The 12,349-nt window shown below is 26.4% G+C and overlaps 2 protein-coding genes across 3 annotated transcripts in view; one reads left to right on the top strand and one right to left on the bottom strand.

Annotated features, from left to right (window-relative positions):
- The first annotated feature begins 141 nt into the window (after positions 1-141).
- On the top strand, positions 142-4,389 carry LOC107451349 (tax1-binding protein 3 homolog). Its single transcript, XM_071180645.1, has one exon. The coding sequence runs from the start codon at positions 292-294 to the stop codon at positions 652-654; it is 363 nt and encodes a 120-aa protein (XP_071036746.1). The 5' UTR covers positions 142-291; the 3' UTR covers positions 655-4,389.
- A 2,343-nt stretch (positions 4,390-6,732) lies between these two features.
- LOC107451345 (eukaryotic translation initiation factor 2B subunit alpha) overlaps positions 6,733-12,349 on the bottom strand; it is a 26,930-nt gene continuing 21,313 nt past the window's right edge. For both annotated transcript variants that reach the window (XM_071180644.1, XM_043051227.2), the window contains exons 6-10: positions 11,249-11,361; positions 10,781-10,849; positions 8,790-8,865; positions 7,432-7,557; positions 6,733-6,880 (exon numbers count right to left, since the gene is read on the bottom strand). In XM_071180644.1, coding sequence (XP_071036745.1) covers positions 6,740-6,880; positions 7,432-7,557; positions 8,790-8,865; positions 10,781-10,849; positions 11,249-11,361 — 525 coding nt within the window. In that variant the 3' untranslated portion in view covers positions 6,733-6,739. The remainder of the gene's footprint in view (positions 6,881-7,431; positions 7,558-8,789; positions 8,866-10,780; positions 10,850-11,248; positions 11,362-12,349) is intronic.

Raw genomic sequence — 12,349 nt, 5'->3', positions numbered from 1 at the left:
TCAATAATTTTGATTAATGAACTTAGCGATCGATTTGAAATTTTCTTTAGAAGCATAGGGACTCAATTATCTCCTCTTAATAAAAATGAGAGTAAAAATATATTTAGTTATTGATTTATATTTTATTACACTGTATCCGTATTTACTGATGACTTATGGGATAGGAATCCGAAATCTTAGTTTTGTTTACTTTTTCTCATTTTCCACCCAACAAGTATTCAACAGTCAGGATTTACATTTCCGAAATTTTATTAACTTTCTTTTGTGTAACATTTAAATAAATGTTTTAAAATGGCCTTTGAGCATCAACCAGGTATGGCAATCGAATGCTTAAGTATTCCGATAAAATTAACTAAAGAACCAGGCTTGGATCCGCAAGGAAGAGAGGTGTTGAAATGTGGTTTTAAAATAGCTGGTGGAATTGATCAAGATTTTAGAAAAAGTCCTGAAGGTTATAAAGATAATGGTATTTATGTTATCGAAGTTTATGAGAATAGCCCAGCTGCTAAATGTGGTCTAAAACAGCATGATAAACTGTTACAAGTCAATGGATACGATTTTACGATGGTGACTCATAAACAAGCTGTGGAATACATAAAAAAAGAACCTGTTTTAAATATGTTGGTTGCACGAAAAGGTGTTACACAATCGTGAAAGAGTCGCATCATACTATCTAACAATTTATGTAGCATTTAAGGATTTATTTACAATCACTTGTGAAGTGTAAATATTTACGTTTTACATAATAAGTATTTGTAGTCTTTATATTCTCTTTTTGGCATAATCATCCTGGCAAATATTATTTGCTTTGTGACGTATAAATCGAGCTTTCACTGTTTGTATATAATTGCTGTCCTTTAAGAATCTCCTATTTGTTAGAAATACAGTTATTTACTATATTTAAAATTGTTATAATTCTCTTATAGATGATAGGATACAATTTTCAGTATCTTTCAATCTATGTCTAATTTCTTTAGCTCTTTCAATGTGGCGCAACTGTTTGTTATTGATGGCATATATAATGTGAAAAATTTGTGATGTGTCGTATTAGTTATAGCTTTGCCCATCAGTTTAAACAACTACAGAAATCTGTATAGAAATATTTGTTTAAAAAAATAGTTTAGAATTAATATTCATGTGTAGATTTGGCTATGTTGTAAGTCAGGTAATGGAGCTTTGTTAAGTTACATGAAAGAAGTAACTATGGATTAGGGATATATATATTCATACCAACTAAAATTGCTAAGATGCCAAGTGACACTCTCTTAACCTTATATTTAGAAGAAATTTAAAAATAACGTTTAGCGGCGTACCTTTAGGTGACTGCTGGGCTCACTCTTCGAGTAGACCTGATTCTGTTATGTTTTTGTAATTTTAGTTCTTCACATAATTTAGTAAATAAGAATGAGGAAAAATCTGTGTATATTCTATAACAGGGTGCGTAGCGTTTGTAAAAAGTACTTAAAGGTGCTTTTTTGTGGATATCGTTTTTAAAAGCTTTTAAATGTGCTTTTTTCAGCTGGCGTTTTTAATAAATGTGCTTTTTTTCCGAATAATTTTTTTCCTTCCCTTCAGTGATATCTGGTGGATCCCATGCATTTCACAAAAAATGGGGAGTTTGCTACGTAATCATTCACGCGGACTTCATGTCGTACCCTCGTTATGTCTTGCGCATGCGCGCACACTTGAAACCGAAACCCGAGTGCTCTAATACGGATAGAGAGTATCAGATCCTTATGAAATGTTTTTCTTTTGATATTATTTTAATCTTGTTCTTGTTTATTTTATTTTACTTCTAACACTTTTTTTGACGTAGGGGGTAAGGTTTTGTTCTGAGTTCAGGGTCAAGTTGAATTCACTCGGTGATGTGGGAAAGTACTGATTGTTTCCATTTACGCCCGTTTCTTTTTGGGGTTTTTTTAACGCTAAAACTGTTTATAAAAAGTTTTTGTTTTTCAATAATATCATTGATTGAATATGAATTTTTTGAGTGCTTGAAAACTTTTGTAAAGTGCTTGAAAACTTTTTAAAAAGTGCTTATTTTTGATTCAAAGATTTGGCTACGCACCCTGTATAAATATGTAATATAAGAATGGTTAACGAAGAACAATTTAACCTTTAATCAAGACATTTTCTTGAATCCATTGTTTCATGAACAATTTCAGAAAAAGGAAAAATGGGGTAAGACCTGGTACCTTGATTGTAAGGAAATTAGTTCTTTTTTCTAGTGGATAAACTCCGAATTACACTTTCCTAGTCAAAGTCGAGAATACAAACCTACCATATTGGCATGTTGTTTAATTCATTGCGCCTGTGTATATAGGTTTGTTTTACTTTGTCAACATTTCAGTAACCTCTACATTCCATATAAGATCCGGTTCTACCCAGTTTTGCCCCCAAAAATAATTTGGTTGGAATTTCAGCAGCCTCAGACCCTTTTGGAATACAACCTTGGCTACAGTATATGTAAATTACATGTATGATTTTCTTAAATTTTAAATAAGCTGAAAATGTTTGCTACTTTTTCACTGAACTTGCAGTGTTTCTAAATATCCTATAAAGTTAACATGTGTACCTGGTATTACCCCATTAGTGGGGTAAGGCCAGACGATTTGACTTCTTCCAGTAAAAGTATCATTTATATAAAAATAAAAAAAAGCAGTAGATACATCTATGACTTTTCAGGAATGATATATTGCACACAACTAAACAATCAATATCTTGACTCAATCTGACAATTTCTGGGTTGAACGGTTTTGTTCCAGCAGGCCTTTGAATCTTAGCTAACCAGTCTTACCCTTATTTATAGATAGATTATACATGAAATTACATTCCATAATTATTTTAAGAACCTATTCTCTGTTGTAATAAACATGTTATAGTGATTCCTTATATACTTAGTTAGGATTTTGAAAGAAAATTATTATGAACTATATTAATTTCATGAAAGAGGAACACTGCTGCAGAATAGTTAATAAAATTGATTATGTGCCACTAGATGAGAATAATGCAATGCAAGTAATTGAAAACATCAGATTTCTATATTTATTATTTCCTTAAAAATATAAGTAATATAGTTTTCATTATATTTATTTTAATAGATACTTTTTGTTAATAAAATGGCAATTTATAAAGCAAATGTTTTATTAATTAATAAATTCATATATACAATTAAAATTACATTAGTTATATACATGATGTTAACTTTTTTTTTAAATATACATTCGAGTTATTGAGTGTAAAATTTTTATTAAAATTTGTAAAAGTTTCTAACTCCATTTAGAGTTTGTAAAAGATTTATTTCATCCATATATTTGTCATTGTAAATAGTACTTACATAATTTGATATTTAATTAAAGAAAATTTTAGAATTTTACTTTGCTAAAAAAATATATATGTCAGTTTAATAAATCTTAATTTAACTAGCTAAAGTTGTTTGTATATTTTTGACTGTATAGAAAGAATATTTATAATAAGTCTTATTTCAGAACAATTAATAGGATTTTATCCTTATGCCTTTGAATTATGTAAAAAATATATTAGCTGCACTTGCTGTGGTGTTTCTATAATTAAAAAATAAGTTAAAAGCTATCCTATAATTAACAAATAAAGTTTTAAATTAAAAAATAAGTTACAAAACTGCATTTTTATTCTGCTATGTTATACATATCCATGCTTATTACAAGTACTTGCATTCCATTTTATTTTACTATAAATTGAACTATAATGCTTTGTTCAGAGTTACAACGTTACTAGAAAATAATTTCTATTTGCATTAATATGTTTTTATCAATTTCATTAATAATAAATTGTCTTTCTTTTTTTCTTAATTGTTAAAAAGTTCTTCAAGCCATTTTCTTCTTAGATTCAGGTGTTCTCATAACAAGTTTATATTTCAAGATTTTGATAAATTATTTAATAAATTATATTCAAAATAATAGTATAACAAAAGTTGGAAATTTATAATGAAGTGGAAAACTATTTCTGATACTACTTTATCATATACATTTTCATGAAATATCTTTATATTATGAAAAGTGCCAAATAAATTACATGTTATATTAATTTTAAAAAAAGAATTCGAATAATACTTTGATTAGAATTTTTTAACTATTGATAAATTGTGTAATTGTTTCTTTAGATTTTAAATAAAAATTCCATTAATTTTTCCTAATAAGTCATGATTTTGTTTTTAGAAAATAACCTTTATTTTTGAACTATTTTTTAATATTTTAGAAAATAAGATATCTTGATACATATTTTCCTTATTTCTTTTTTATTATTATGCTTCTATCATACAGATCTTTTGCTAAAGGTGTGATTCCATGTTTTAAATATTTGATGAATCATTGTAGTTGTTGCTTTAATAAAGCAAATGTTTAAAATATAGTCTTGAGTTTTGTTCTTCTGTAATGCATGAAGTTAGTTAACGAATAAAGAAAAATTTTAATCTAAAAAAGTAAAAATCTTTGTAAGTGAACTCACCGGTAGCTGTTTTGTAAGTATTAGTTTTAAGTTAAGACAGAGATGGGAAAGCTTTTGAGCTTACCATATCAAAATTTTAACCTTAATTTTGGTGTTGTGAGGTACCTGTGTATATCTTTATCACATTATTAGTAATTATGAACCCTCTGCAATATCTTAAAAAGAAAAATCTCTTTCCATAACATTATCATTGGCCAATAAATAAATTTTAATCAATCTATTATTTTTTTTTTAAATTGTGAAACATAAATTTGATTCAATGTTTGCTTAAAGCCTTTTTTAAATATTTATGTATTTTGCTTTTATTAAAACTTATTCAGGGTGCGTAGCCAAATTTTTCAACAAAAAATAAGTTCTTAAGCACCCAAAAATATTTTTAATCACTTTCCAAAAAAAAAGTCATAATTAGGATCTGTACATTAATAAAGATTATTTTTCAATATTGTTTAAAGTTCTTAACTTATAAACATAAAATCAATACAATTCAAAAACTTTACTTAATCATCATAAAATAACTAGTTTCTGATAAATTTTGCAGCTAAAATTGTGAAAATCACCCATTTTTTTAAACTTAGAACGACAATCGACGCAACAAAGAAAAAGTCTTTTTAAAAGATAGAGAAATTAAGCACTTTATACAATTATGTATGTGCAGTAGAATTTTTTACAAGCAGTTTCACTATTTAAAGCTAACTAAGTTTGATGAAAAATTTAATTTTTTAACAATATTTAAACTGAAAAAAAAAAATCTTTATTTAAATCAAAAGTGATATGAGCACAATAGAAATAACAGTAAATTTTCTTGATTTTTTTTTTACATATTATATTAGGCATTAAATTTAACTACTTGCTGAAAAATAAATGCAACTTTTATGCTAAGTGTATGAATTAAAGCAGTTTCTATATGACATGTATTAATCAAGTTACAGAAAATTATAAAAGCAAAATGTGAATTTATATTGAATTTCTAGGGAGAGCAGGTGCATTCTTATTGTCTGTACCTATTGTTATTTTTCAATGTTGATAATAAACTACTATATTCTGGAGGAAAGTTTTCAATCTCATTTTAATATTTTGTAGACCCAATATAATAATTTGTAAATGAGCAGTTAAATTAATCCTACAGACCACATCTAATTTTGAATAAATTTCTTACTAAAATATTATGAGAAGGAGAAGGTGGAACGTACCATTGTTTCAGCTTTTTCATCCTTTTGAGAAATGTGATTTAGAGATATTAAAGATTGGTAATAGCTATCTTTAGTGACAAAATTAGTAGCATGTTTTATTTTACTTTTTCAAACATTATAATTCACTATTAACTCATAAGTGACATACTGTCTCTGTGAATTGGAATATATTTTGAGATTGAATAAAGAATTCGTCTTTTAAAAATATGTCCCATACCTCCTTTTTCCATAATTAAAATTTCTTCATGGTTGAAGATTTAAAAATTTGATAAAACATTTAACCAACTTTAAGACTGAAACCATGTTATGCCAGCTACAGTGGTTGTATACTCACTTTTGGTATGTTGACCAATAAAGTTGTATAACAAAGTAAATAAGTTGTGAGTTAAAAGTTTGCTTATGCGTGCAACATGTTTAAACATTCTTAAGGATAGAAAAGGAAATTACAATAATGTTGTCTTTTTAAGGTTGAGGTTGAAAGACTAAGGGGGCATGCTACTTATTTTTGATTAACCATCTTTTTTTTTTCCTTCTGATAAACAAGAGGTTTACCATAACAATTAATTCTTTAAAGATCAAATTCATAGATTTATTTATCTTTAATAAATCAGTTCTTCTCTCAAATAAGTTGTAGTACTATATTCATGTTGCACTAGCACAATGTGCAAATGGTTAAGGGTCTGGTAAAACATCCCTGAGGATGGTTTGTTGATATGCCATTGCAATTTTGTTCCTCTGCAAAGAGGGTGGCTCTTCCGCTTTGGTAGCGCGATGACCCAAATGTGAAGTTGAGCGCTTCATCGTAGAACAGCCTAACAAGTGCTAACACTGCACGGCCTCTGTCTATTCACAGGCTGATCAAAGTAAAGTAATCACTGACTGCAGCCAGTCATGTCTTACAATGGGACTCTCACAAATAAATAATATTTCTAGCAATATGAAAAAAAATAACTTTTTGATTGTTATTATGTTATGAAAAATAAAAACAAACATTTTTTAAAAACAAATATTTATTTAGAAAACTTTCCTAAGCAATTAAAAAAAAACAATAATAAGGTACAGCATCACATGTACAATTTAATTAGTTCATCACTTACAACAGACGGTGTAAGTATGCCTAAATCTGAAAATAATAATGTGATGTAGGCTGGTGGTGTGTAATCAACGAGTGGATGCTCCTTTGAATTTACTTTAGCCGATAAATGCTGAAAGAAAGGTTATAATAAATATTTATTTTACTAAGAAATGTTTTTATATGCACTGATAACATCGAACATGACACATAGTTAAACAAAACTTTTAAAATAAAATACAAAATATGAGACAATTGAGTGATCTTAATATTCTTATTCTATAATGCCAGCTAAAATAAAATTATTGCTATTTGTTTATTAGTTTGGTTTCAGAAAATAGAACATTAAAATACAAAACTATTTCATTTATTTTTATGAATGATAAATCATGTGTAAATGAAAAACAATTACATATTTTACCAATGTTTATAGATTTAATATACAAAAAATACTTATAATTTTAAGATCTTAATTATATACAAATAAGCTAGCATTTTTTTGAAGACCAGTTTTATTGGAACACCAGGTATGAATTTTGGCAAAATAATTAGGTAAGAATAACAAAATCTACATATTCGTCCTTATAAGAATATTAAAAATGCTTATCCTGATAAAGAAATATGGAAAAAAGAGTATAGTGCTACTTTAAATAATAAATAAATTTAATTTAGATCAAAACATACTTTTAATTCATTGGGTAAATCCCTTTGATTCAGAGGATACAAGCGTAAGAATTTAAAACTTTCAGCTAAAACATAAACAGGCTTGTTCAGTTCCTTTGCACAAATTGCTATGTTATAAGTACCTATCTGGAAAGAAAAATAAACAAAGAATTAACTGATAAGCATAAGATCCCATTTATATGTTTTCACTTCAAATAAGTTTAAATAAAAAAAAGTATAATCAGCAATAAAATATATCTTTACATTGTTAAGAAACACAATATTCCCATTAAAAAAATATATATTGTTAAGAAAAGCTATATGAAAATGAAAACATTTAGAATATAGTTCAAAAGACTGTAACCGTTTGTAGAAGTTTAGTAAGAACAAAAATAAACATTTTATAAAAAAGGTATGATTAAATTGTCTACTCAGAGAAATATACAATTAAAAGTTTTGGTCAGTAAAGATATCATTACATATTTTTATTTATTTAAAAATAAATTACTCATGATAGATTTTGATTGCTTATTTTGTTATTAAAATTTAACAAAAGCTTTAAAAACTTTTATTTTAATCCCATCAATTAGGCAAAGAATAATAATTTATAATCTAAATATAATTATTTACATTTTAGAAAAATTGTTAAAATAGAAATTTCATGCAACTAATTTTCTGCTTTGGTTTTTGTGTTAATATAAAATTATGTGGTAGAAGCTTTAGGAATTTCACTATGTTATAAATAAAATTTATGGCACCCTATGGATTTTGGTTAAATGTTACGTTAATAGAGTTTCAGACAGAATTTTCAGAAATATTATTTTAATTCTACAAATCATGAAATTAAATGTTAACTAAAATATTTTTAGTCCATCATCTAACACATGTGATGCACAGTATGTTTTGATTTTTCGTTGATTACATTAATAGAGTTTAAGATGTGAGAGTTTTCAGAAATCTTATTTCAATTCGATAAATTATAAAAATAAGATGAAAAACTAACTATATTCATATATTCTGCCAACTATCAAACTTATATTTCTTTAAAACCAAAATGATGCACTATGTGTTTTGAGTGTTTGCTGTTTACATTAATAGTTTATACCATGACAAAACTTTCAGAAATCTAATTTCAAGTCCATAAATAATGAAAATAAGTCATAAATTTGTTTTTTGTAATTTTATCAAATGTATATTTTATATTGAGAAATAGTCAGAATCCAGCTGATATGTTATGAACTGTGAATGTCAGTTTATTGTGTAAATATAAAATTTAAGATAAGGCAGAAGTTTTAGGTTATGAAGTTTTCTACTAATTATAAGAGTAAAATAAAGTTATTGAATAAGAGTAATTGAAATAATTCTATGTGCATATTTACTTTATTTATTATTCCTCCACTTTCCACAATTCCCTCAGCTCCAAGGAAAACTAAGTCAACTTTTTCTAAAACATAGCTTTAAAGAAATGTAAAAATAAAGAAATAAATAAAGCTCAAATAAGTACAAAAGTAGATTGAACATAAATATTTCTAAAGAAATTTCTATGTGACAAAAGCAGGGTAAATGAACACCAGTATAAAGCAAAATTTTACTTATAACTTTCAAACATGGATTTGACATCTAACGTTTTATATAATTTCTGCAAAAATAATTTTTTTTTTTTTTTGAATGAAAAACAAAAATATTTGTTTTTGTTAAAAAAACCAAAAAACTATTTTTTTTAGTAAATTAATAATATTTTTTTTTTAAATAAAAAGAACAATGAACTGCAGTTTGTTAAAAAATATTACGTATGTATTACCAATACACAATAAAGAGTTGGTTTATTTTAAAACAATAATTAGTTATTATATTACAATGCATGTCAGCTAGGAATTTTCTTTCAAAAATTAGGCTAATAAAAACTTAATTTAGAATATGTTCATATTGAAACTTATTAACTTGATACATTGATATCTTTCTCTAGAAGTGAAATTAGCAGATTTTACAATTGGATGACTTAAATGATACAAAGGCTATTTTTTTTTTAATTTAAAAAATTTTCAAAATTAAATAATTTGTCTAAATGACTACAGACTATCAATATCTTTTTAACTCACACTAGACTAAATAAACTATTAAAATAAGGTTAACAGTTTTAGGAACTTTTATGAAGATAACTAATTTTATTTTGCAACTTACATTTCGAATTAAAGTAAAAATTATATTAATGCACAAAATGAAAATTACTAATAACTTTTTCTTATTTTAATCACTATATCTGGCAAAATCAATAACATCTAAAGTTTAAATTTAAAAAATAACTTTAGAACAGTTAAATTTGAATAATGCTGTTGCTTATTCCCTAAGCTTAGATAAGCTAAACCAAGTTCAGGAGCCTATGTCACACAATTAAATAAAAAATTGCATCCCCTTCATTCAACAGCTGCCTCACAGACACCAATACAATCTAAGATATGAGAGGGAGTTTCTCGTTTCTGCTAAAAATTAGATTCTTCATGTGACTAGTCCTAAGTTTAGATAGAGTGGTCTGAGCAATTCTTGGATGGGAGCACTGCAATTATAGTCTAGGGAACTCAGTGGCATTCCAGGCATATTCGAGTGGGGTCCTCCAAGTGGCATTTATGTTACCCAAAAACAGGAAGTGGACCTCAGAAGTTCTCAGTTTGGTGGAAGGGCCAGTGGGGAATTTGCTACTTTCCCTGACAAAGACGTTAGCAACTTTGTTTCTGTAAACCCTAACATGTAAGGGAATCCACTAAATTTAAATAACAATAATTTAAAAAAAAAAAAAAAAAAAAAAGATTTTGATTTTAAGCATTTTGAGGCATCGTTTTTAAGGATGATGAAACTGCATGATATGTTCATTTTAACTTCTTACAGAATTTTGCATAAGCAGCATAAAATCTTCCTTACTTAACTGGTATAATAATATAAAAAATGAAGTGATATCTTTACCGAAGTTTTTTCACACATTACTTAAAAAAATTTCTAAAAACTAATGGAGTGCACAAAATAAATTAGATAAACAATGTTTCAAACTGTTATGGCAAACTTGGTTTTGTGTTAAAATACACTTTGAAAAGTAACATTTGAGAATAAATCTTAAAGGAGTTGAAAATCCTCGAATTAAAAATTTATTTTCGTCTTTAAAATGTGGCCAAGACCTAACGCATATATTTTAATCTTATTGCAAAAAAAAAAATTATATTTAAGATTTCAAAAGTTACTAAACCTAAAAAAATAGCCAAAATTTACTTGGTACATTTTTATCGAATTGGAAAATAGTTATATTCAAACTTTTAAAAATAGCCAAACTTTACAGGACACATTTTAATCTCATTGACAAAGAAAATTACGATCAACATACCTGACAGCAGCATCAAGAATTAACGTACATGACAATCCTGCTTTCTCTAGTTTGTCAAACATCATTTTACTACAAAAAATAAATAAATATAAGAAAAAAATCCTAATTTAAATATAATGGTAATTATGAACAAAAGTTTTTTTTGCTATTTTAAAAAATTATTTCACTTTATAATGATTTTATTGGCAGATAAGAATGTACTTTTCAACCTTTTTGAAATTAAGTGACTTTACTAACAAAATTGTCAGCAATTAACAAATTACCTACATTCAAATATGCATATAAGAGGAGATTAATATCCTTAAATTTAAGGGATATTCTATTAAAAAGAGTAACATTAATATAATTTAATAAGCATTAAACATGGTAAATTTTAGTTGTGCTCTAAAAAAGGAAACTAAGGATGTAATACGATTTAGAAAAATTAAAAAAGGTGAAAATTATTTGCAAAAGCATCTAAGTACTTACCCAGAAAAATCTGGTGCTGATTCTGTTACATAGACATGAAATCTTTTCCTTGCATTAAATGCAGCAATTAAAGTTTCATAGACCACTCTTGAATGGGAATGTATTAGTATATTCTGAAATTTTTAAAAAAGCATCTCAATAAATATGACATTTGTAAAAAAATAAGTTGAATAAAAGTTTCCTCAAACTTTTTAATGAAAGAAAACATTTTTATATATTTTCAAAAGTTTCCACATTTATAAAAACATTTTTATACGTTAAGAAATATTTAGAGATGCAAACACTTAATATCTTACAGACTAACATAATTCAATGATAATTGATTTACTTAATTTAAAACATAGTTTTGCTAATATAAATTTTATTTAAAAATATGGTTTTGCTGCATTATCTCGGCTCATTAAAATTTAAGAATTATTCATTGATTTTGATAATTTGCAAAACAATTTTTAAAAATTGGTAATTTTTAAAAAGTTCAACAGCTTTTAAAATATTGAAGTTTTTTTATTCAAAGCTCCAGATAATTCCTTACAGTAAGATGGTATGCAGAGTTCAAAATTGCAAATTTGCCTCAAGAGTGAGGAATCTAATCTGTAGCTTTTTTACTTTCTTTGATAAAAAAGCTTTTAAAAAAATATGCTGTTGAAATACCTAAAAAACAGAATTCCTAAACTTCTCCTAAAAATTTAATCAGGGTTGCCACTCAAATCTGGAAAGAAAATTCACATCTTTTTCCTTGTACATATTATACACAATATATTAAGATGAAACAACAATTACTGTGCTCTTGTGTGAGCTATATTGGGCTAACTATATTTATTAGTTTTAATTGCTGGAAAAACAGCTGAACATATTTAAATAATGCTTTATAGTAACAGGGATGAGAGTAGTCAGAAAGTAAAAAAGAGGAAATCCAAAAAGATATATATATATATATATCATAGGTGGGATCAAACTTAAAAGAAGATTGTCAGGTGCACAGAAAAAGAAACTTACCCGAGAAAAGAAGATTGCTGAAGGTACCTGGGTAGAAAAACCCAAACCAAAACAGAGAGGCGAGAAAAGACAAAGTCGAAGGATGGAACAAGATGTAGCCCCAAA

The sequence above is a fragment of the Parasteatoda tepidariorum genome, chromosome 5, assembly GCF_043381705.1.
Source record: "Parasteatoda tepidariorum isolate YZ-2023 chromosome 5, CAS_Ptep_4.0, whole genome shotgun sequence".
NCBI classification, from domain to species: Eukaryota; Metazoa; Arthropoda; class Arachnida; order Araneae; family Theridiidae; genus Parasteatoda; species Parasteatoda tepidariorum.
Note: the sequence above shows the minus strand (reverse complement) of the source record. Positions and strands in the feature narration are given on the sequence as shown.